Source organism: Amphiprion ocellaris, chromosome 5 (assembly GCF_022539595.1).
Source record: "Amphiprion ocellaris isolate individual 3 ecotype Okinawa chromosome 5, ASM2253959v1, whole genome shotgun sequence".
Lineage (NCBI taxonomy): Eukaryota > Metazoa > Chordata > Actinopteri > Pomacentridae > Amphiprion > Amphiprion ocellaris.
The window spans coordinates 17042881-17068421 of NC_072770.1; the positions used below are offsets into that span (position 1 = coordinate 17042881).

Genomic DNA, 25541 nt, shown 5'->3' on the forward strand with positions numbered 1-25541 from the left:
TACTAAAAGGAACAACGATTCTGTGTGGTCTGAGAATATTCGAAAAAAAAACCTTTGTATTGAAACTGTGTATTTACGGTGTATACTATGAATGAAATCTGGAAATAAATCTGAAAATGAGAGATTTTTAGGCTATATTTCTAAAGTCTAAAACGAAGCATCATTTTTTAAAATACTGGCTCTGTTTTCAAGTTTGAAAAGAAAAAATGACATCCATGATAAACTGGTTACGCAAGTGACATTAGTTCCCGTGAATACGAGGAGCCGTGAACGCAGCTTGAAGGGGCGGAGCTTGGTTTGAACGTACAGCGGGGAAACGGAGCGGCTATGGAGGAAGCTTTGTGTTTGTGTTAGCTAGCGAGGGTCTTTCTAGTATTCGCCCCTTAGCTGGATTGAAATGATACATTCCAGATACAAATAGGGATGCTTGACTTTATTTCGAAGGACTGTGCTGTAACTTAACGTCTCTGTTCGGTGAGTATGTCGACTGGTGATAAAGCTAACGTTAATAATCAACATTTAGCCAGCTAACGAGCGTTGCTAGCCAGTGACATGTTACCAGCGTGGACGTCAGACAGTATTTTGTAACGTTACAAACACACGTCTCATTAGACAGAGTATAACAAAGTTTACGAGTTGTTATAACCTGTTTTCCTCTAATCCTGTTTCCTACTGCCATGACAGGGAGATCTTTGTGTCAGAAAGATGCCTATCCGAGCATATTGTACAATTTGCTCCGATTTCTTCGATCACTCCAGAGATGTGGCTGCCATCCACTGCGGACACACTTTCCATTATGAATGGTAACTTCATATAATTAAAAAGTCAAATGGAGTTGATAGCGATTTTCCAAATTAACTTGTTTTCTTATCTCCTGTCAGTCTTCTTCAGTGGTTTCAGACAGCCCCCACTAAAACCTGTCCACAGTGTAGGAAGCAGGTATGATTACTTCCAAAATTCCAACATTATACCAGCTCAGACTGAACTGACCTGCCAAACAGAGAAAATATTTAACTTAAATGACTTATTGTTGTGCTCTGTGTACAGGTGAGCACCAGGCACATTATCAACAGGCTGTTTTTTGACATCAGCGGAGAGGAGGAGGTCACAGCGGACCCAGAAAGCTTGCAGGTACCAAACTTACAGAACCTAACCAAGGTACCACTGGAGGTTTTGAGGTTTTAACTGATAAATAGTTTAAGCACAGATGAATCAGTGATACGATTTGTAACTCTTTCTGCCTATAATAATCGTAAACAAAAGCCACATAATATTTGGGTTTAATTTAGAGCATCATAGCTTTTGTTCTCACTGTTTTTCTCCCTCCGTCAGAATGAGGTGGGTCGAATGAAGGCACTTCTAAGCTCTAAAGGTAAGAAAACAAAGTGTGCTGTGATTGAGTAATGCTTAATTGTGATAAGTAAGCCGTGCTAGTTGATCATTTGTGTGATCAATTTGGTAGAACAAGACTGGCGGGACAAACAGAAGGCGATGGACAGTTTAAGGGACACTGTGGACAAGCAGAGGAGAGACCTGGACAGTGTGCGGAAAGAGATTATGGAAAAGGAGATGCTGTGTTGTGCCCTGAGAGTATGTTCTACATTGTTGAAACCCTGTACCTACACTTGTTCAGATCCTAGCTACATATCTTATATAATGTTTTCATCACTTACAGAAACAGATGTCATACTTAGAGACGCAGCAGAATGAGTTTCAGGCTGCCAAGGAGGAGGCCCGGAGACTCAGGACCAAAATGAAAACTTATGAAAGGTACCTGCAGTGTACTATGCACAATCGTGTTTGTACTTCTGGTTATGGACAGACTTCGAAAGTCACACGAGGGACCGATGTTGTAGATGGTCATTTAGAATTTTTAGTATGTCTATGAGCAATTTCATATTCACATTTATGAGAAATCAACTAGAACCCTAAACCTGTCATCTGTGTTTATTTACATCAACAACAGTGTGCAATCAGAATTGACAATATTTCGTTTAATGTGACATTTGTGATGTTTTGTGATAAATGTCTGTAAGCTCTGCATAGTACACTGCCTTCAATGTAAAACGGGCTCTAATGCTGCTGCTTTGTCCCCAGCCTGGACGTGTTGTTGCAGGGCCAGAGAGCAGAGGTGGAGTCCATGATCACAGATATGGGTGTCAGCCAGGCGGCAGTTGAGCAGCTCTCAATCTACTGCATCTCTCTCAAAAAGTAAGAAACTTTAGTGGCATTAGTCATGTCAGATAATGTTGTTTTTTTAATTTACTTTCAGTTTAAAGGTGTACAACTTTCAAAACCACTGGTTGTTACTGGAGCATCTCAGACCAAAACAAAAAGATGTTTTTTTCCTCCTTTCATGTACAACCAGCACGTTTGTGTACACGAGTGCCACAAAATAATTCAGCCACAACTTTTAGTCCACACTAGCATTTTAAAACACATTGAATGGACATAACAAGTTGTTGTCAACTTGTGTAATGTTATTTTCCCTTGACGTGTTTCTCCTTCAGTTGCCTTGTGTTTGTGCTGCTTCAGTCCATTTCCGCAGCATACTGAAATAGTGAAGTAAAGAAGAAGCCAAGGTCAGCCGCTAAACAGCTGTAGAAGCTGTCACACTGAGCTGAAATGAAGTCGGTGCACAATAAAGTCTTATTTTTTTCCGTAATTCTTGCTTTTTTTTTGTGGCACTCAGTTGTAACCGCACCTTTGCTTTGACAGTGTGGTGTGGGAGGTCTCTCTTTGTTGCTATATAAACACAGAAGCAGCCAACAGTGTCAACTTTCTATAATTCTTATTTTAATAAGTACTGCTGAGGAATTTTTATTTTGTTTTTATACAGCTTGTTGGCTCCTGAAGCTACACTCCTGCTGCGGTCAGTGATTGTTGGCATCATGTCACATTGATACAGAACAAACTAGTAGGGACAGTCTGAGATCTCAGACCGACGCTAAAGTCAATATTCCACTCTTCTGTGATATGCAATTTTGTATCCCAAACCAGATCAATATTGAATAAGTAACTTTTTTCCTGCACTTCACCTCTCCACCAGGTTTCATGAAAATCAGTTTGATAGTTTTAGCATATTCCTGCTAAAAACAAGGAGAATAACAAACCATAATGAAAAACGTAACCTTACTTGTAGTGGTTATAAGTGCTTTGCAATAATAAGGCCATTATCATGTTTTATCTTTTAATGAATCTGGGATTATGAAACTTTAACACATGTATGATTTTGTCCATCTAGTATGACTCCCAACCTTGTATGATGGAGGATCAGGTTTGAACTCCCTAATTGTAATATTTGTAGCAAATAGACTTCAGCTCTTCCCTCAAAACCTTCTGGAGGTATACCTTGAAGGACGACATCCATATCTTAGGGAGTATTGTGGTGGAAGACCTCATTTAGAACTGCAGTCCTAATGAATTCAACTTTCCGTCACCATGTATCTCCTCCTTTCTGTTTCAGAGAGTATGATAATCTAAAGGGAACACTGAAGTCTTCAAATGACATGTGTGAGAAGCTAAAGAGAGAAGTGCACTCCTCAAACAACAAGGTAACTTGATTTAAATAAGTCACCACACCAAGAAGAATTAGTTGTGGGATGTGAATTTTTTAAGGCATAGTTGTTTTCTTTTGTGTGTGTGTGTCATTTTAGTTACAAAAAGCTGCAGTGGAGGTGAATCAGACCAAAGACGACATGAAGTCTCTGCAGAACGATTTGGCAAATGCTGACAAAGAAATCTCTGTGAGGAAATTGACAAAAGCATGCTTTTATTTTTGTTATCGGGGGAGTCCGTGGTTGTGATTTCTCCATTTAACCTGTTCACAGAGTCTGAAGAAGAAGGTGGAGTTTCTTCAGAAGACTCTGAGCACACCGTCACGGACAAATGAAGCCCTCAGCCGGCTCGTCTTTGAAAGGTGTGTCTCCCAGCCGCTGGACTTTAAACTACCTCAATATTTCACCTGACTGTCATTAAAATGCACTTGTTATAGGTAATTTGCTGATGACGTGTCTCTGCCTACTTGTTAGTCCGGCCCCTCTGGAGCTGAAGCAGCCTCGCCTCCACCAGCCGGCAGACTGTGAGGACATTGACCTCAACATGACCTATGACATCACTACACCGGATGCTGTGGCCAAGAGACCGAAGCAGGTCCCATCGAAGAAGATGCGTCTTGACCCACCTGTGTAAGTTTCATGCTGCTCAGCGTGGAAATGAAATGTGTGTTCCTCTGTTATAATGAGGTCTTAGTGGCTCAGAGCCAGGTGTTAAACTTTGTCAACGATTCTCTTAAAGAATTTAGTGAAAATGCTGTAAAATGGTTTGTTTTTCAGAACATCTGTGTCCAAACACAATGAAAAAACTTCATCATCAAGAAAGGTATGTTTTTAATGGTCACTCGACAATGTCCATTTCTAAATGTAGTCAACGTTCCACTGATATGTGTTTTGGTGTTTCAGGCCCGAGATGAAGAGTCAGCCCTGGATCCTTTTTTAAGGAACTCCCTCCTCTTTAGAAAGAAGACTTTCGGCAGCATGTTGGACCCTCAGAGGAAGCCTGGAGCTGTATGTACAACACAACCATCTCCCTCAAAGTCTTCTGCTGCAAGGAGCCGTTTATTCCTTGACTGTTTTCTTGAAAGAATTGTTTTTGTTTGTTTGTTTCAGGTCAGAACTGGTTATGATGGTTTAGGAGGACGAACTAAATTCATTCAACCTGTATCCTTTTTTCTGTCATTTGGAATGCAGTCTGTGTTACTTCTCTACGATGTTTGAACTTCTCTGTGAAGAAAGGTTTCTCTTCAGACTTTCACTATTCTAATATTCTATTTTTTCTCCATAAAACGAATGTGTGATGTGGAAACGTGAAGCCTAAACTGCACAAACACTGACAACTGAGGTTCAGTCAAGTGTCAGTTTAACTTTTAAAATGAATATACTTGTATGTTCATAGATTTTCAGCGAAGGAGGAGGCAGCGATGCTTTTTTGAAATGTTCTAAACAGGTAGTTGAGCTTTTTTTAATGCATCTTGGCTACTTATTGGTCTCTGGAATCAATCAATGTGGAATCAAGACAGTCAAACCTAACAATATGATACTAACCTGGCATTCAGCAAAATTTCATTTAAAAATGCAAAGGAATATTATACCAGCTTAGTTTCATTCATTATTAAATTTTGTTCTCAACCCACACAATGTTTTCTTCAAGCTTAGGTAAAAGCAACACACTAGTAACAGCTCTATTAAACGTCAAGAATGAGCTGAGCTTCAAGTAAATGTTATTTCTATGTGTCTGACCATAGTTCTGAAATCAACAAATATGAAGGAAAAAACCTTCAGTACAAACTGCACTGCATTATTCCTTCACTAAATGCTCCACTCCAGTCTCCTTTATCAGAGATTCGCCCGCTGATGAAAGCTAAAAGGAAAAAAGTGACCAGGCCTCCACCCAAGATTTCAACTTGTCTCACTCTGGACGGCTTCCTTGAGTAAATATTGGAATCAAAGTTCAGGAGGCTGTGAGGGGAGAAGCTTGTTGGTGCTGTTCTGCCTCTCAGCACCAAACAGGACTTTCTGCTTGAACTTTTATTTTAAAAGCAATAACTCGCCTCCGATTCGACAGCAAATGCTGGATTTTTGGTGATGTCAGCAAACCTGCTGTACATTTTTTTTGTGTGTGTTGACATGAACTTGTGTGTGCAGACTGTGTCCTGACCAGTCTTAGGTTTGAAACCTTCTTTTGTAGTTGTGTAGGAGTCTGTGTATGTGTGAGATCAATGTGTCTGCAATTCATTCGACTTCAGTTATTTTTCACTGAGTCTTCCCATATTAACCTACACGTAGATGTGATGTAGGTGTTTTCTGTTTCAATGGTCCGGTGTGATGCAACTCAAATAATAAACAATATTTTTATTAAGGTTTGTGTGGGGTCTACAAACGATTCACTCTTGACTTTTCTTCACAGTTGTGTCACTGAGCTGTGTTGTCCTGCAGAGGGCAGCACAAACAGCGCTTTCTCTCATGAGGGCATGAATCTGGCAGGATTCCTGCACTGAGGAAAAATGCAATGCACATGGTTACTGCTGGATCCATTTATATTAAAGAGGTTGTGCCAGTGCAGAGAGAAATCCTCAAGGAAAAGCCCAAAACAGTTAAACCTGAGTTGTACATTACGATCAAGTGAGAAAAAATATACTTCAAATAGTATTTTGGCAGAAGAGGGCCTGTTGTTGACTCAGCCTGTTATTTTGCCATCACCTAAATTAATTTTAATAGTCTGAATTTGTTGTGATGGAGGATCTTACATGGCACAAAATCAAACAGAGCTTTCTTAAATGGTTCCCATGCATTGACATAAAAGTAGCTCATCTATGATTTTGGCATGTTGCCATACAAAACTGACCTTCGAGCAGATTGCTTGATATTTAAACAGACAATATGGGGAAATGCCAAACATTGTTCTCCACGGTGGAGTAAGTAAAAGTACCAGGTAGAAGATAAGCATCCTGCTCACAATCACTTGTATCCTGTTTGCACTAATGAATTTTCAGTTTCCATGATAAAACCCAGCTTGTGCCATAATAATTGCTATTACAACCATAATTAAAGCAGCGTGACTGGATCCGGACTGATGAGTGATGCTAGTTTGGTGCTTCATCACACCTTTCCAGGAGCAGTGACAGGACATGGCGGTGCATTTTAAAAAGTCCTTTCTTCCAGTGCAATCAGAAGAAAAAGAGATGACACCCCTTACGAACAATGTTTCAGAACATTCATGTACACATAAAAACACAGAACCCATGCAGTGCTTTTGGAGCCAGTGAACAGTCTCATTGACCCCGAGGGATTCCACACACATGTACATCTTCCTGTAGGGCAAAGGTCGCCATTTAAGCTTTTTTTTTTTTTTTCCCCCTAAACAGCATTTCCCAGGGAGAGTTAAAACTAACAATACCTCCTTGTCAATTTGAGGTGCATGTGTGGACGTCACAAAAAAGAAAAAAGCTCCCAGTCCTTGTGCAAAGTGGTCCATTTTGTGCTTCATTCCAGGTTTAGTAGATCTGAATAATCTATATACAGTGGATACGGAAAGTATTCAGACCCCTTTAAATTTTTCACTCTTTGTTTTATTGCAGCCATTTGCTAAAATCAAAAAAGTTCATTTTATTTCTCATTAATGTACACTCAGCACCCTATCTTGACAGAAAAAAACAGAAATGTAGAAATTTTTGCAAATTTATTAAAAAAGAAAAACTGAAATATCACACGGTCATAAGTATTCAGACCCTTTACTGTGACACTCATATTTAACTCACCTGCGGTCCATTTCTTCTGATCCTCCTGGAGATGGTTCTACTTCTTCAGTGGAGTCCAGCTGTGTTTAATTAAACTGATTGGACTTGATTAGGAAAGGCACACACCTGTCTATATAAGACCTTACAGCTGACAGTGCATGTCAGAGCAAATGAGAAGCATGAGGTCAAAGGAACTGCCCAAGGAGCTCAGAGACAGAATTGTGGCAAGGCACAGATCTGGCCAAGATTACAAAAGAATTTCTGCAGCACTCAAGGTTCCTAAGAGCACAGTGGCCTCCATAATCCTTAAATGGAAGAAGTTTGGGACGACCAGAACTCTTCCTAGACCTGGCCATCCAGCCAAACTGAGCAATCGTGGGAGAAGAGCCTTGGTGAGAGAGGTAAAGAAGAACCCAAAGATCACCGTGGCTGAGCTCCAGAGATGCAGCAGGGAGATGGGAGAAAGTTCCACAAAGTCAACTATCACTGCAGCCCTCCACCAGTCGGGCCTTTATGGCAGAGTGGCCCGACGGAAGCCTCTCCTCAGTGCAAGACATATGAAAGCCCGCATAGAGTTTGCCAAAAAACACATGAAGGACTCCCAGACTATGAGAAATAAGATTCTCTGGTCTGATGAGACCAAGATTGAACTTTTTGGCATTAATTCTAAGCGGTATGTGTGGAGAAAAGCAGGCACTGCTCATCACCTGCCCAATACCATCCCAACAGTGAAACATGGTGGTGGCAGCATCATGCTATGGGGGTGTTTTTCAGCTGCAGGGACAGGACGACTGGAGGAAAGATGAATGCGGTCAAGTACAGAGATATCCTGGAAGAAAACCTCTTCCAGAGTGCTCTGGACCTCAGACTGGGCCGAAGGTTCACCTTCCAACAAGACAATGACCCTAAGCACACAGCTAAAATAACAAAGGAGTGGCTTCGGAACAACTCTGTGACCATTCTTGACTGGCCCAGCCAGAGCCCTGACCTAAACCCAATTGAGCATCTCTGGAGAGATCTGAAAATGGCTGTCCACCAACGTTCACCATCCAACCTGACAGAACTGGAGAGGATCTGCAAGGAAGAATGGCAGAGGATCCCCAAATCCAGGTGTGAAAAACTTGTTGCATCATTCCCAAGAAGACTCATGGCTGTACTAGCTCAAAAGGGTGCTTCTACTCAATACTGAGCAAAGGGTCTGAATACTTATGACCGTGTGATATTTCAGTTTTTCTTTTTTAATAAATTTGCAAAAATTTCTACATTTCTGTTTTTTTCTGTCAAGATAGGGTGCTGAGTGTACATTAATGAGAAATAAAATGAACTTTTTTGATTTTAGCAAATGGCTGCAATGAAACAAAGAGTGAAAAATTTAAAGGGGTCTGAATACTTTCCGTACCCACTGTAAGTGTGAAAAGAAACATCATCCACAAAATGTCTTTGCTGGCATTTTCATTCCATAATTAAAGGGGAGGGAAAAAAAACATCCAGCCAAAAACTAGCAGTAAAATTTTCACTCATCATAATGAATCTCATTGTAGGACTTCAGTTGTGTCATTTCACTGTGACCTGTCCGGCTCGATCTTAGACTCTCCGTTCTGTTTTTCGCTAGACTTCATGGACAGGTGCGTGGACACGGTGGCCGCCTGCACCACTGCTTTGAAGCTGCGTTTTCTCTTCTGGACGTTCTGCTCCGGGTGGAAGATGATGACATAGACTTTGGGGATGTAGAGCATGCCCAAGGATACGGTGGCGCTCAGGCTCATGGACACCGTCAGGGTGGTGGTCTGGATGAACATCTGCAACGGAGACACAGGAGGTCAGGAAAAACGTGCTCATAAACTCACCTGTCAACAAATTCTCAATTATTTCCTGCATATTTCTTGGAATTTCTTCCATCAGTATGCTGATAATGTTATGATGAAGTTCAAGAAAACACACTGCATGTAATCACATATGCCGTCACAATGTAGTCCTTACAATTTTCATCTCAAAGCACAGGAGGCAGTGTTTTTCCTCCTGATGAATGATTTATGACCTGCTATATGTAGTCGGGAAAGGATGCTCTATTTATGGTCTTTGACCACATCTCCTCTTCCCTGGCGCTCGTCTTATTGCAAAAATCCAACAGTAATAATGAGATGCGACTTCTCCCGAGATCTGCCTCCAATAAATTATGAACTCCTCATTATTCAGGAAAACTGTGCAGGTCATGAATAAATAAAGCCATGTGTGCCATAAATAAGATATATTTGTGCCATAAATAAGTCATAAATTGTACACTATCCTGAGCAGCAGCACATCCTGCTATCACACAGGCTGCTGTCCGTTCAGCAGAGTTTCTCCCAGCTCCTCTCAGTGACCTCTCCATTTCTATAAGGAGATGTGGTGATTTAGTAGTAAAGTGGGTTGTATTTATGTACGCGGCCCGAGGCGAGCAGATCGACTGGCTCACAGAAAATGAATGGTGCTTCCTTATGTAATTACAGTCATCAGACAGGTACATCACCTCCTCCTGCACGTGCTCCTACACATGATGGAAGGATAATGGTCACTACTTTCATGAGCCAGACAAAAGTTACCGTCTATATTTAGCTTGTCTCCTAAATAATGATTAATTGAATGGGATGGCTGAATTGCTGTATAAGGGGTTCCTATCAGCTCCTTAGCTCATCTGACCTCTTTTCTTTCCCTGCCCGTCTTTTCTTAATTCACTTCATTTCCATTTGGAGGAGGTGAAAAGACTTTGAAAGCACCTCAGGCTTTAATTGTTTCAGCCCGACTGACTCATAATGCAGCTCTCTATTAGTCAAAGCCTGTCTCTGTTTTTCAAATATTCCCCCAACAGTCTCGTACTTTGTGACGACAGAAAATAGCCCACAAGCAAAATTAAACTCTCAGTACAGTGGAAGCAGGATGTCCTGTGAGTACAGCAGGAAGCAAATATGACATGACAGGCAGCAAACTCAGATTTCACTCGGAACATCTGAGGGATTCATTTACTCTCTTACTATTAGTGTGTTGCATAATTTGATTCACTTCACTGTTTACTGCACTCACCCTGACACAAAGGCTCTACTGTAAAAATTTGAAGTGAACATAGTGACGTTTAATTATACATAAAAAAACAAAAACGACTCTATCAATTAGTATATGTTATCTACAAATCTTTAAAAATGTGTCTGAGTTTGATCATTTTTTTTCTGTTCCTCAGTGACATTTTCATATTACTGTAAATTTAAAATCCTACATTATCTGGGAGCTGAAGCAGCAATGATTGGCCCCTGAAATGTGAAGATTTGCTGCTATTCTTTAACTTATGTAAAACTAGATAAAATATCTTTACTTATCTGGTAGAAGAAAATAAATTGTCCCATGTCGTCTTATTGGGCTCTGTAAAATTTTATTGGGTATTTTTCATTGGAGAGTAAAGAAAACAGATAGCTATATGTAGCCCTATTTATTTGGGTAGCAGTTAGGAATGTAAAAATGTAAATTAAAGAATAAATAAAAAGGTACTGGGTTAAAATCAAATATTGATATCATTTCAATAATACAATAATATATATATGATAATATTATAAACAATCCAGGGCCAACACAGAAACAACATGTAGTACAGTTACAGTATTTGTGGTATTCTTTATGCCACTATAACTGTGTACTGATAATCTGATATCATGACAGCCCTAGTAGAAATCTATTTTTATCATTTCGTTCACCTAGTTATTTCTGAATCCATTATATGCGATCTGTACATTGATTCTTTTTTTTTGGGGGGGGGGGGGGGTGTTGTTGCTGTTTGCTTCCTTTAGTTTTTCACAAATCATGTTAATACTTTATTGTAAGTAAAAGTCCTGCATTTCTGATTTTACTGGGTGGTTTAGCAGCAAAATGTGATTAAAGATTGACAAATAAAAGTATTCGCTAGGTTTCAGAGTAGTAACTGTAAAAGTGACATTTAATCAATCATTATTGATTAATCCAATTTGAACTATTTTAGATGGTAATCTGCATATAAAATAATAATAGTAATCACTATTTGCATCATATCTTAAAAACTGATCATGTTTTGTATGTAACATTTAGAGTTTCATGAATTAGTAAGGAAAGCTGGCAAATAAATGCAGCAAAGTGAAAAGTACAAGATTTTCTGCCGAATTGTAGAAAAGTATTTATTCTTTATTTATTCTCTTGTTATATATGAGTAGAACTGCAGTTACCGAGGCCAGAGGAAAGGTTTATTTTAAGTGCATTCATTTGTTTGTGAGCAAGAGAACATAAAACCTACAAGACAGAATTTCATAAAACATGTTGGAGATGTGAAGCAAGGTCAAACAGGAACCCATTCAATTTTGATGCGGATTTGGAATGCTATATTTAAAATTTTGAGAAAGGAGTTCAGCCTGTTTTGGAGGACTCAACTCAAAGTTTATTTGTATAGCCCTTTACAACAGCCCAACGGGTGACCAAAGTGCTTCACAGTAAAAACAAGAAAATAGCTTAAAAACAATACAACAACTTAAAACAGGACAAACAATCACACTCACACTCACACCTATGGACAAATTAAGAATAACCAATTAACCTCAGCATATTTTTGTGGCATATATATATGTGGACTGCACTCCCCAAGTGCACTTCTGGTTTTTATTGTCAATTAATCTCCAGATTATTTCCTTAGTTTATCGGTTAAATGTGCTGCTTTGTCAATCCAAAACTCCCAAACATTAAATTTGCAACAATATATGAAAAGACAAAACTGAAAATCTCTACAATGGAGAACCTGGAATAAGCAAATGTTGGGATTTCTAAATATTTGTTGGTCAGTCGACTAATCTGTTTATGAAATAATTAATTAAGCTCCAAATATCAGTTAGTTGTGTGAATATTTGCAAAGCCCTGGATTGCCTTCTGATGACCAGCAGGGACCTGTAAAATCTTAAATTTCCCACCTTCTCTGTTGACTGCGCTGTGCCAAAGAAGATGGGTACAAAGGCCAGCCAGATGATGCAGGTGGTGTACATGGTGAAGCCGATTGGTTTGGCCTCGTTGAAGGTTTCAGGAACCCCTCTGCTCTTGATGGCATACACTGTGCAGGTGATCATCAGTACGATACTGTAGCTCAAACACAGCATGAGGGACAAATCGGACATGTCACACTTCAGGACGCCACGAGCAAACTCAGGGTTTGGAGGCTTCTGCTCCTCGTAGTCGATGATAGTGTGGGGGGGCATCACACCAAACCAGATGAACACCCCAAGTAACTGCAGAGAGTACAAGAGTATTAGACTTCTGCAAGAGATCTGACTGATTCTTGTGAAAGAGACATTCACAATCTTACCTGCACTGAGATGAGTATAAAGGTGATGATCAGCTGAGAGGTGGGGCTGATAAACTTGGGAGGTGTGACTGACTTCTTGCCCTGTTCGAAGATGCGATAGATCCGGTTGGTCTTGGTTAACATGGCGGCGTAGCTGATGCACATGCCGAGCCCCAGCAGCAGCCTGCGGAAGGCGCACACGGCCACGCTGGGCTCTGCAATCATGAGGAAGGTGATGAGGTAGATGAGGAAGATTCCCGTCAGCAGCACGTAGCTGAGCTCTCTGCCGGAAGCTCGAACGATGGGCGTGTCGTTGAAGCGGACAAAGGTGCCGATGACTCCAGTGGTGGCCAGGATGCCCAGGATGGCCAGGAAGACGGGGATGATGGCCCAGGGAGAGCTCCACTCCAGCTTGATGATGGGCGTTGGCCGGCAGCCTGTGCGGTTCGGTAAGGGCCTCATGTCGAAGGGGCACATGTCACAGGAGAACTCATCCAACAGGTACTGGTAGCCATCGCAGAGCTCGCAGTGCCAGCAGCAGGGAACGCCTTTCACCATCTTTTTCCTCTCACCAGGTTCACAGGGGAAACTGCACACCGAATCAGGGATCCTACGGTCACCGCCCGACCACTGCATCTCCTCTGGCTGAGATGGATGCACACAAACACACATCAAGTACTGGCTACGATTTTGCAAAAGGCAAAAATTCTGATTATTAAAAGAACCACAATCTAAGAGGAGAAAAAGTATGAAACAATCATAAATTCTTTAGGAACAAGTAAAGCACTCAGAGAGCGCAGAACTCCGCGAAGGCCGTTCCTCAATTTGTGCATTCAAAAATCACGGCAACATAGAATCTGTCCATTAATATAGATCTACCCACAAACTAAATACTTAAATAAACAATTACCTTGCAGTGAGTACAGGCGTGTATTATGCATGTGTACATAATGTACGGATACCGAATTGCGTGACCGAAATATGTAGCGGCTGGTGGGAATTCATGCAGGCAGCTGGCATAGTGTTCACTTGCTGTCATGGTTACGTTGACACAGTGCCGCTATCTGGCAATGACACAGAAATCTTTAATAAATCCATGGATCCAGACTATAAGCCGCATCACTGCCAAAATCTAATCAGCTGGTCCTTGTGTCATTTTTGACCTTCCCTGAAAATTTCATCCAAATCCATCAGTCCTTTTTTGAGGAATGTTGTGCACAAATAAATTCACAGAAGGACAAATGTATGCAGATCGTCACATAACTCCACCGCGTTCCTTGGCAGAGTAATAATGCAACATTTTGACCCTTTATACCTCCCCTTGTACCACATACATGCTAACTGCACTAGAACTAGCAGCCAGTTAAACTAGCTTAGCATAAAGATGAAAAAACAACTAGCCTGGCCTTGCAAATTCAAGGAAGTTACTACACTTGTTCAAGAAGTAGGCCCTCAATAATACATTTTTACACTTTACCTTTTGTAAATAAATAAACTAATGAAGCGCTGCACCTCCCAAGTTAACACTATACCTTCTGGTGGGCATATTTTGCTGCTTTTGGACATAGCCACTCTTTGCACTAAGCTAAGTTAACCAGCTGGTGACAAAAAATCTTGTAGGAAAATGAACATTGAATTATTTAATTAAAAAACTGTTTGAAATTCTGCAAGTACGCTTTGCTTTCTTGCCACTGGAAACAGGGAAAAGCTAGTTTGGACATTTCCAAAGGTAAAAACAAACACTAGTACATATAAAGCTCACTGCTGTAGTTCTTCTTTGTTTCAGACAAAAAAGGGATATTTAATAGAAAATAATATTTCTTTCAGCATTGTAGAAAGATGCCTATGGAGGCAACAGTCCTGGATTATAGTGTCATTTCATACATACATGCATCAGCTATGACTCTTAATCCCCTTACTGCTCTGCTTGAAGATTTATCACTGATAGTTGTGATACTCATCCCTGCAAGCTGTATGCTGAGATCGGGTGACCCTCAGTCTCTGTAGAGCCTGATAGACACTGGGTTTTATTTATTTATCGGACCCTCACCTCACTCTTTTAATGTGGGCCCTGACTAAATACACTCAGTGATTGGATTCTGTTGCAGGCCAACTTGGAAAATCCAGTTTTACAATAATGGCAAGACTCCAGCAAGTCGCAGCTTTTTAGAGCTTCAGAGGTGCTTATGTTCAATATTTTTGCCTTTAGACAGAGTCAGGGCAGGAGCTTCCCTGTTTCCAGTCTTTATGCTAAAGGGAATTAACCCATCATCTAACTCCCATTTCTGGATCATACAAAGTATGACTCTATGGACCAAACTCAAAATGATAAAAGAAATTCATCAGAGATTCTTTATGAATGCACTGAAACATTTTCCTACTTGGAGATGTTTATTCTGCACCAGACTACTCATGGCTCAGAAAACAATTAAACAAATGATAAACAAACAATTAAGAAATGGACTCAACTTTGTCTGTTCTCCAACGTCATATGGACGCAGCTAAGTTGAAAGTCCCACCAATTAAGCAGGTAGGGTAAATATGTTACCCTATCTCCAGTTATTACGTGGAGTTATTCCTCCATGCAATAACTGAGCTTCTTGATTCCAAGTTGCACCTCAAATCCATTAAAAACAGATATTTACATTGAGCCGCAGGTGATTTGTCCACTGGCCAATATCTTTGTAGCCGGGGTTGCTGACATTGGACATCTGGTACTGGAAGATGTCGTACCGACCAGGAGCATCTCCATTCTCATTGAACATCACTCCGGTTCCTGCGCTGCCTGTTTGATGGAGACAGAGTTTTAGTGATCTGTGGGCCATCAGAAAAGTGAAGCTGAATCAGAGGACATGAGGAATTCAAGCTGTCTTAGCCGGAGATATTCACCCTGGTCTTTAGCGGCAGAGAGAACACCCACACACTGTTGAAATCAGCTAGTGTTGCTTACTTCAGTCTTGCGCAATCATGTGAAAGCTGAGTGCAGGATGCTCTTTAGTGAAGGCTCTCCTCCACACACAGTCTTTCAGTGCACTCTGCTCTGTTGCTCTAACGTGATTGAATGTTCCTCTCAGGTCCCTGCAGGCGCTCAATCAGAAAATCTTCCATACAAACCAAGGTCATCCAACACGGGGAGAGCAGTAAATAGGATGCTTTCATAGAACACTTTTTTCCTTTTTTCCAAACTGTGACTTTTTTATGAAAGACGAGGATGAAAAGCAGGAGCGTTGTGTATAGAGAGGAGCGAGGAGGCAGCCCTGGGGAGGAGACGGGCTTTGAAGAAATGCGCTGTGTTGTGTAGCAAGGTACATTAGCAGAAACATCTCAAAGCTTCCGTCTTCAAGCTGACCTCCCTTCTGCTGTTTTCTCTTTTAAATTTGCTTCTTTTCTTCTTTTCAAACCATCCTTGCAGAGAGGAAGCAAGGATTTTTTTTACCAACAGAACTCTCTTATCACTTACCAAGTCCCTTCAAGTATGAGCAAAAGAATTTAATTCTCCGTTTATCTAAATCAGCACACATTACATGGGAAAAGTGGCGGAATAAAAAACAGATTGAAAGTTGAAAGCTCACCGTTGAAGTTCACAGAGCGGATGTACTGGAGGAGCATCCGTCCTTCTACTGGGTCCATCTTCTCACAGACGCCCATGTAGCCAGGACAGAGGTCCAGGTGCATGCTGTGTAAAGCGTGGGCCATGGCATACACAGCATCAATCACAAACTGTACCTTCCCTTCCTGTTCGTACTGAGAGTCCTGACTGATTCTTTCGTCGCCTGGCAGACAGCAAGAATGGGACACAAGGTCATTATGAGGAGACAAGCTGCGCACCGGCACAAGATAAATTTAAATTTTCATTTCCAGTGACCCTACAGATTAAACTGTAAACTTATTACCTGTACACTTCCTTCTACTGGGGTCATATTTTATGCCGGGCCGAGTTAGTTTGCATTTGAAGTCATCCTCCCAGAATTCTGCAAACCAGATGTTTCTCCTGTTGTTCTCCAGAGACCTTGAAGTGAAGTACTGGTCGAACCCTAAAGCATTTCACATTGCATTTTCATTAAAATTACACATAACTGTCAAAAATAACAGGTCTTTGATTGATACACATGATAATGTGTTCAAATCAGCAAAAAAAATCTAATTTGTGCACAATGATGTATGACCATGGTTGAGTTTACTCAATTTTATATATCAGATCCAAGATTTATCAGACTTTTCAATCATTAATTTCCTTTATGTGTTGCACTGGTATTAGACTCATCTATCATGTGTCAGGCTTTGGTAGGTATTCCTACTGCATATAGCTGGTTAGACTTCATGAGGTGCCCTACCATCAATAGAGGCTCTTTTGGGCAGGATGGTGACAGCACCCTCAGCCACCTCCTCCTGGTCTTGAATTGGGGAGCTTTTAGCCCCCCAACTGTCAGATCCAACAAACAAGAAGTGGCCTGTCAGGTTGGCCTTTTTGGCAGCCTGCAGCACCCGTCTGAAAGAAGACACATTTTGGCTTCAGTTCACTGTTTTTACATCACTCCTCTTCAGAGGGGCTGAAAATTAGTAGAAAACTGGACAATTAAATATAAAACAGGGTCCTTTTGCACACTTGATCATTTATCTGATTTCACGTCTCTGATATGGCATGCAGCCGAGATTTACTCACTTGATGTCGTCTTCGTTGGCAAAGATAATGACCCCACGAGCATTAGAGGTTTCCATCAGTCTCTTGATGATTTTATCAAACTCCCCTGGTCTAGGCTCTCTGGGAATCTTTATGGATTGTGCAATACACAGCCCTCCTGTGTCAGAGACATTGGAAAGATGTTGGTATTACTGTGCAACCTGTTTTCTTCGCACACTGCACAACAAAATAATCACATATATATAATATGTTTAATAATCAAAGATGAAAAAACTGAACATATTTATTACAAAAGAGAGATATAACATGTAGTGACAGTTGTGTTTCTTTTCTATTTTTATTCAGGATGACATTCTGATCAGCCTAATTATCAAAAGATAGCATGCTAATTTGCCAGGCTATGATTTTGAATATGATAAACTGTATTTACACTATACCTGTATAACATTGGCCTTGTCATTATGTACATGTGCATTTATCTCATAGTATTTAGCAAATCTGAAACCTAAGAGTCTGTAAACCAGACATAATTAATTATGACACATTGAGTCACAATAATTAATAATGCAAGACTAAAAGTGTAGAGCTATGCTAAGAGCTTTGAGACTCGCGCTAACATGCTCACATTCACATAGCTTACATGCTACTGTTAATCAGTTGCACCTGTGTTAGCATGCCTACATTTACTCAGCAGCGCACAATACGAAGTACAGCTGAAGCTGATGGGAAGCCTATTCGTTTTTTGCAAGTTTTTACTCTGTCTACTATCCTGGCCTATCTACTTTTTATCCTCATCCCGACTAGTTGAGGCAGAAGGCTGCCCTCCCTGAGCCTGGTTCTGCCATAAATTCCTTTCTATTGAGGAGGAGTTTTGTCTTTCAACTTTTAGTAAAGAGCTGCTCAAAGATGGTCTTTGGATTTGCTGGGTTTCTCTCCGTAACATAAATTTGTAAAGTCTTCACCTACGTGAAGTGACTTGAGATGACTTATTAAAAATGTATTAATTTATCTATCATTATAACCATGTTGTTATTTTACTCAAACACGCAAATATAAATGCTCGGGGGCAAGTTGGCTCATTACAGTTCATTGTCTGGGGACCTGAATATCTGTGCATAATTTCCCAGCAAACCATTCACTCTTGACATATTTTAATCCAGAATAAGTAATACACTGACTGTGATGCTACAGTGAATAAAAGCAAGATGCTGCTACAACATATTACATCTGCATTATCAACCACTGATGTAAATATTTATGTATTATTTTTGATAACATGAAATCTGAGCTCCAGTAACAGCATTTGTACTTTTATACCCATAGGATGGGCTGCACTGTTAGTCCGTCTGTATTAAAGGATTGCTCTTTCCTATTTAAGCCTTTTAATGAGCGAGAACAACACAGCTTGACAAATGAGTAATCCCTTATTGTCACAGCAGCAAAAACACATTCAAGCGGCCAGACACACAACCTGCTTCTCTGGATATCTGGAGGAAGGCGTCGACGCCACTCTCTCCGTAGTTGCCCTCGGAGGCCAGTGTGGAGACGTAGTTCCAGCCCATGGCTTTGACTATGTCCACCATGGCCTGGGCCTGGTACGAGTCTGGAGGCACCACACGGGAGAAGAACTCATAGCGGCTGTTGTCGCTCAGCTCCGGGGCCGTGGAGGCGTAGCTGATCTGGGGGATCTGAGACACACAAATGGGTCAGTGGTGACGAAAGGGTCGAGTCAAGTGGAAAATATGAGCAGTGCTGATTATTAGGCCAATATGTGAATCCAAAGGTAACAGGGATGACAAGAAGAGGCAGTGAACCATGTCAGAGGATGATGCACCACTTACTCACAGACAAACCCTTAATAGAGTCTAAATAGAGGCCTCCCACAGTAATACTGACAAGTTGTAGTGCCTTCAAATCCCAATATAGAGAGCATTCATCTTTTCAGTAGCCTGTGTTCTCATTGATTCTCAGAAGTGAGGCAAGTGAGAGCTGGTCTGTGCCGAGGATGTAGCTCACGTCACCGTGAAATGCAGATGGTTGGAGCCACAGCTGTAAAAGCATTTGTTTGGGGGAAAAAATGGACGAGAAGATTAATTTACTAGTGTGCTGCTTCTTTAATGACACAGTTTATGTTGACAGCCTCAACCCTGAACCTGCTAATGCGGGTTCTCCAGCATGGCTTAGCGTCGGGTCCTCTGGAGGGGACGAAGAGAGAAAGGTAGACACAAGGGGTAGTGAAGGGAGAAGGAGAGAGGAGCGAGAGAACCATTTCACAGATTATCTGGAAGGATTAGAGGGGTTTTTAGCCAAATTACGTTAAGCACAGAGGGAGACAGAGATCAAGAGACTAGAAAAAGGTTAGCATTTCTCAGCTGTAAGCCATACAATATATTTAATTCTGATGGCCACATGCAGCTTAAATTTGCTGTTCTGCGTTTACCCCATCAAGCTCAAATTTAGTGATCAGCTGGCCCTCTATATTCCAGACCGCATCCTCAATCACAGTGGAAGTTTATCTAAACTGTAAATAAAACTCTTTAACCATCATGTCATAGTGACCAGTCCACTGAGAGTGTCTAGAAGAGTCTGTATCAGTGTCAGCGAGGTGATTCAAATGTTTGCGTACAAATTTGTAATGAACAAGACAACACATAATCCTCTCCAAATTAATCCCACAGAAACATCTGCACCAATTCACTTGCTAAAATCAATGAGCTGTATCGCTGACAAAAGTATCCTCTTATAATCTAGTCTGCTGAAATCTCACAGTCGATAAAGGACTGAAATGACTGAAGTGGACTGAACACTGATAAACATTCTGCTTTGGTACAAGTTAAAAAGAAGATGACAAACATATATTTTGAGAATATGTATTTTTATGATCCTCAAAAAGGAATCAGTAGAGAAAATGCGCTCACAGGTGCATTCCAAGAGCTTCATGAAAGCTGAATTAACCACTTGATTTTATCAATAATCAATCTATTCTAATTACCTTACAGCAATCTTTTCTTTGAGGTTGAAGAAAATGATCTTTAACTGCAGCTGCTATAGTTCAAAACAGTGCAATAAAATATTAGACAGTATAAAGTTAAACAGATTATGGGGTTTGTCTCGGCTCAGAATGGACCTTTGGAAAGTGACTGCTCATGACAGTAAGCATGATCTGTCTGCATACAGCAAAGGTAATTTGTGTTACACTCTTTTCCACAAATCTATTTTTGCATTTCCCAATTGCATTTTCATGTTGTTTGTGACCATCTGAGAAACAGAAATGTTCAATGCAGTTCAGTAAATGAACTCCAAATAGAAAAAAAAATGGGTCAGATTTTAAGTTGCTATTTTTATTTTTAATTCTTGTCATTTTGGTGCTGCTGTATATTTAGTTTATGTTTATTAGGAGCTGGGTTGCAGCTAATGAATATTTTCACTCTAAATTCATCACCTTTTCTCAGTTAGACTATTTGATAGCCTGTCTAGTTTATAAAACTAGATAGTTTATAAAAACAAATGTCCATAATAGTTTCCAAGAGCACAAAGTGCATGTTCATTTTGCTTATTTTGTCTGACAAGTTGTTCAAAACTCAAAGAAGAAGAAAATGAGCAAATCTGCACATTCCAAGTCCTTGAATATTTATTCATCAACCATTATTACATAATGAACTGTTCCAGGACTATTTGGAAACTTTATAAAAGCTTTATACAAAAAACTCAATGAGTAAATGCTGCATGTTCTGTAACTGGACAAGCTGAACTGTAGAATAAAACATGTAAGTTGGTTTAAAAATAGCCTGATTACACAGAATGACTTTTACCTGGATCTGCAATTTGCTCTCACCTATTGCATAAAACATAACGACAATATGTGTGGTAGATGCTGAAACATCTCCCGCCCCGGTGAAGAGCAGATGTTGGATGTATGGTTAACGTCATACGAGGAGCATCCACGGTCCGGAGGGCAGCACATATGGGTGGTACGAGGAAACACACCATTTAGCTAAATCTACTCCACACTCGTCACAAGTTGCTGTTATCCCAGAGCCAATGTCATCCCGCTGCCCCGATGCTCTATTTTCAGCCCAGGGTCCTGAGCTGCTGAGAGGGGCTTAGTGGAGGTTGGGATCTATAATGCTGTAGTTAACATCTGCCCTGTGTACAAGCTGCCCCTCCTTGGCTCTCAACTCAGCATCCTCAGCATCAAGAATGACAAGTAGCATCCCTGAAAGCAGAAACATCTGCTTTCATTTATGTCTTACACAAATTTCCCCAGTTTGACCGAGATTGATTGCATTTAGACATATTTGGAGTTCTTGCAGACAGCATCATGTGGGATTTACGCCGACTCAGTGTCCCATCATTGCTATAAGCAATCTGTAATCAGTGTAATCAATTATCAAGGGTCAATCATCGCTTTGAAAAAAAACTGCACAGCACACATAACAGGGATTAGCCTGCAGGAACCACACATGACAATGGATTCACAACCCTGTGAAAGTGTCATTATCACAGCCTGCAACGCAGAAGTTCATTCAGATTACAGGCCCTTCAAGATCAGCAGCTTCAATGATAATATCATCATCACATTAGATCGAATTGGTTGAACAGTTGGCATTAGCAAAAGCAATAAGTTTTTACAACATAAATTGTCTGAATAAAATTTTATCTGGTCCAAATGTAGAGGTAAGTTTTTCAATGTCAGAAAAGCAGGTAAGTTCAGAAGAGAAATGAAAGTCCAGCTAGTCTGAATAATAAATCGACTTTAAAAGTGTAAATTCTGACACATAAATTCTGCTTATTGATGTCTGTGCATGTCTAAACATCCAAAAATTAAAGATGTATTTCTTATATTGACTCACTGTCTGGTGTACTCTCTGCTGACTCTTATCCTGAAAATGTTCTTTAGTGTTTTTTCGTCTTTTATGGCCTAAAATGAAGTAATACTTTTTCATTCAAACTCACTTATTAACAGAGGATTTCAGAGGCTTGAGGAGGTTAAAGTATCACTTTTTATCTTTGTTTTGGTAGTATAACAAAATAAAGATTGAAAACATTTCTAAACCTTCAGCCACAAGGCGTCCCCAAGTATTAAATATTGAAAAGAAAAAGTAAGCAAAACTCAGAGAAAAGTTTGTTTTAAAATGATCACAGTTTGGGTGTAGCTTATAGTGTCTAACTTTTTATCTTTATTTTGGTAGTATGACATTTCTAAACCTTTAGCTGTCTCAAGTATTAAATATTTAAAAGGAGAAAAAGCAAAACTGAGAGCAAAGTTTGTTTTAAAATGATCACAGTTTGGTGTAGCTTATTTTTCTCATCTCTTTATCATCTTGGAACCCATTAGAATTGTCTTAGGCCCACTCCTGTGCCTCTGTAGTTATCTGCTGTGGGTAGATTCAAAAACAAATCCTGAAAGAATAATGGTTTACATCTATATCAGCCTAATTTCTTCCCTTTCACTGTGATTTCACTGTTCAATGAAGAGAATTAGGAGGAGCAATCTCACCGCAAACAGTCTGAGGACGTTGGCCACCATGATGGACACCGAGCTTCCGGACGCCCCGATGACCCCGACCACCCTCTCTGGTTTGGGGATGATGGGAGGTTCTCCGTTGGAGCAGCGCACGTCTGAGTTGTCCTTCTGGATGAGGGCCTGGACGAAGGTGAGCGACTGCTCCAGGGCGTAGGTGTCTCTGGAGCAGGTGTCCAGGATCCGAGCTCCCAGAGTGATGTTAGGCAGCAGGTCCGGGTCGCTGTTGATCTGGTCCAGGGCGTACAACATGGCCTCCAATCGGTGGATCCCCTTCTCCCTCTTGACATCCCCACAGGGAACCCCAGCCGGTCCTCTGGAGTGCACCGGGAAGAGTCCACCCAGGGTGATGTCACCCTCGATTTTGATGGACTGAGGCTGGGTGCCTTGTTGGGCTAGTGACACCGGACTGATGCCCAGCAGCAGAACCCAAAGCAGCTGAAGCCATGTCTGGTGTCCAGTTAATGTACAGCAGCAGGGATGGGATGAGCGGGCCTCTGATGTCATGATGATGACCAGCAGTGGTACTGACAGCACCGGGCCACTCCCTCTACCTTTGACACCTGAGGAGGATGAAAAGGGGGTTTTAAGGTCTGTATATCATCACATTATAGCTACAGAATGCATTTCACACACTCGGTCGTCTTCACGAGAAGAGGAAGACTAGAAAAGTAACATTTTATTTAGATCACAGTTACTGCAACACTCCATATTCTTTTGATTCATTCTGTCACATCTGCACGTTATTTTCCTTATTTTTCCTAAATATAACATGAATGAGCTACTGAACACCTTGAATTTCTCCAAGGGGGTTCTATCCATCTATCTATCTATCTATCTATCTATCTATCTATCTGTCTGTCTGTCTGTCTGTCTGTCTGTCTGTCTGTCTGTCTGTCTGTCTGTCTGTCTGTCTGTCTGTCTGTCTGTCTGTCTGTCTGTCTATCTATCTATCTATCTATCTATCTATCTATCTATCTATCTATCTATCTATCTATCTATCTATCTATCTCCCAGTAAAATATTTCAATACAGCCTGCAACTTTTGATGGTTACATTACAAAAGATAAAAATTCTCTGTGTCAATAATAGATCATTTTATAGATTTTTCTCTATAATTTTGCATGTCATGCATGATATCTTTTAGTTGTACAACATCAGATTGTAATTGTTGCATTGCACAGCTGCCAGTATGTGGAGTTGAAGAGGTCAATGCTAAAAGTGATTCCCTTATTAGGTAATAAAGTGTATAAATGCAAAAAGTGCACACTCACATCTGCTTTTGTGTGTTAAAGTAGGGCAGAGAAAATGAAAGAAAGGACAAACTTCAAGCTATGTATGCGAACACTTTTTTTTTGTTTAAAAAGCTGTGGCTGAAGAAGAGGTTTTAGACAGCATGCAGGATGACACAGAGTGAACACTGGAAGCTTTTATCACGAATAGCTGAGAGCCGATGATGGAAAACACTATAAATTTTGCAGAACAAAAAACATCAAGTAAACCTTCAGAGCATTTCATGCTCCAAAAGCTGGAGAAGGTTAATTATATCTGCATGAGGATCGTCTGCAAAAATCCTCAGTAGTCAACTGTGCTTTTCCATTTTTTAGATTATAACTATAGTTCAAAGAGTGTAGAAGAGGCAGAATTTGGACACGACAATATTTCTGACAGGGAATCTTGTTTTTGCTGTATTAATGAAAAGATAATAACAGTTTGCATGCTTAAAGATTTGCTTTCTTTAAAATTGCAACTTACTGTCATGATTAAACTCATTTTTCTATTTTTCTGCACTTTGCATCCAAAATTTTATTCATTAAAGTTAATTAAAAAGATTTTCAAAACCAGTGTCAGCATGATGCGAATCTGCAGAAACATGATCTGCATAAATCACACAACTGTTGCAGACAGTTTCTCTTTTGGAAATACCATCACAGCCAAATTGGAAGAAGAGAAATTCCTTTACGTAAAGACACTTCTTACCTGCCCAGTCTTCATCGACCAGTCCAGATTTTATCCATCACACTAGCTGTTCCACGCAGGCCTCCATCCATGGTCCAAAAATGTGATTATATTTCTAGAGGTAACGGCTCTCCTCCACTCACCAAAAGTAAATCCTCTAGCATCTCAGATAGTCTGTGTGCTCTCTCAGCAATGACCAAAAAAAAAAAAAAAAACGCACTAGAGAACAATGGTTTTAAAAAAAAGTTGTGATTTATAAAGGCAAAAAGAAAACGCTGACTTTTGCAGCTTTAGGGTGGGATATCATGGCAGAGTCAGGGAAAAGTGCAGAAAAAGCGCAACATTACAGCAGTGAGATTCCACAAATCACTGCCAAATCCCTTAAAAGCTCTCCCTCCTGCTCTCGTCCTTTCTCCTCTGTGTGCATCTCTGTCCAGGCGCCCCCTCCCTCCTCTCTCTCTCTTTTTCTTTCTCCCTTTTGAACCCTCTCCTCGCTCTCTCAGCGCACTAATGGCCACAGATTGGGATTATCATGCAGGCGTCTGTGAAGAAAGCACTAGGTGGACTGGCCCGTTTTTTTTTCTCTCTCTCTCTCTCTCTCTCTCTCATACAGCTGGAGCAAATGCAGAACCCTCCCCCCCAGCATGATGGAACTCCGTCACTTTGAGAGATTAGATGAGCAGCGATTTGATTCATGGTCTCACACACACACACACACACACACACACACACACACACACACACACACACACACACACACACACACCCGTCAACACTATGCACAATGGTGGAGAATATC

General features: G+C 40.6%; 2 protein-coding genes across 3 annotated transcripts; one reads left to right on the plus strand and one right to left on the minus strand.

Moving 5' to 3' along the window:
* Nucleotides 1–297: 297 nt before the first annotated feature.
* traip (TRAF-interacting protein) lies at nucleotides 298–5920 on the plus strand. Of its 2 annotated transcripts, XM_023278357.3 has the most exons (16): nucleotides 298–474; nucleotides 685–803; nucleotides 882–939; nucleotides 1048–1131; nucleotides 1333–1372; nucleotides 1463–1590; nucleotides 1676–1770; nucleotides 2098–2211; nucleotides 3467–3554; nucleotides 3657–3746; nucleotides 3831–3919; nucleotides 4032–4187; nucleotides 4335–4380; nucleotides 4461–4565; nucleotides 4668–4718; nucleotides 5385–5920. In XM_023278357.3, the coding sequence occupies exons 2-16, from the start codon at nucleotides 706–708 to the stop codon at nucleotides 5490–5492; spliced, it is 1350 nt and encodes a 449-aa protein (XP_023134125.2). In that variant the 5' UTR covers nucleotides 298–474; nucleotides 685–705; the 3' UTR covers nucleotides 5493–5920. The 2 variants fall into 2 exon arrangements, with proteins under 2 accessions (XP_023134125.2, XP_054866428.1); XM_055010453.1 differs by having other exon boundaries at nucleotides 4461–4718.
* On the minus strand, nucleotides 4371–25268 carry grm6b (glutamate receptor, metabotropic 6b). The gene is made up of 11 exons (XM_035951964.2): nucleotides 24764–25268; nucleotides 22760–23346; nucleotides 18731–18947; nucleotides 17281–17416; nucleotides 16952–17106; nucleotides 16511–16651; nucleotides 16190–16390; nucleotides 15263–15402; nucleotides 12639–13262; nucleotides 12250–12561; nucleotides 4371–9093 (listed from the first exon to the last, which is right to left on the minus strand). Exons 2-11 carry the CDS (start codon nucleotides 23288–23290, stop codon nucleotides 8854–8856), a joined length of 2697 nt encoding a protein of 898 aa, XP_035807857.2. The 5' UTR covers nucleotides 23291–23346; nucleotides 24764–25268; the 3' UTR covers nucleotides 4371–8853.
* Nucleotides 25269–25541: the final 273 nt, after the last annotated feature.

Excerpts from the sequence above, each read along its gene's own strand:
- grm6b (XM_035951964.2), bottom strand. The coding sequence starts at position 23,290 with ATGACATCAGAGGCCCGCTCATCCCATCCCTGCTGCTGTACATTAACT. Across the intron at positions 13,263-15,262 it reads CAAATCACCTGCGGCTCAAT|CCAGAGGAGATGCAGTGGTC; the intron begins GTAAATATCTGT and ends CATCCATCTCAG. Across the intron at positions 9,094-12,249 it reads CAGCGCAGTCAACAGAGAAG|ATGTTCATCCAGACCACCAC; the intron begins GTGGGAAATTTA and ends TCTCCGTTGCAG.
- traip (XM_055010453.1), top strand. The coding sequence starts at position 706 with ATGCCTATCCGAGCATATTGTACAATTTGCTCCGATTTCTTCGATCAC. Across the intron at positions 3,555-3,656 it reads TGCACTCCTCAAACAACAAG|TTACAAAAAGCTGCAGTGGA; the intron begins GTAACTTGATTT and ends GTGTCATTTTAG. Across the intron at positions 4,381-4,460 it reads AAACTTCATCATCAAGAAAG|GCCCGAGATGAAGAGTCAGC; the intron begins GTATGTTTTTAA and ends TTGGTGTTTCAG.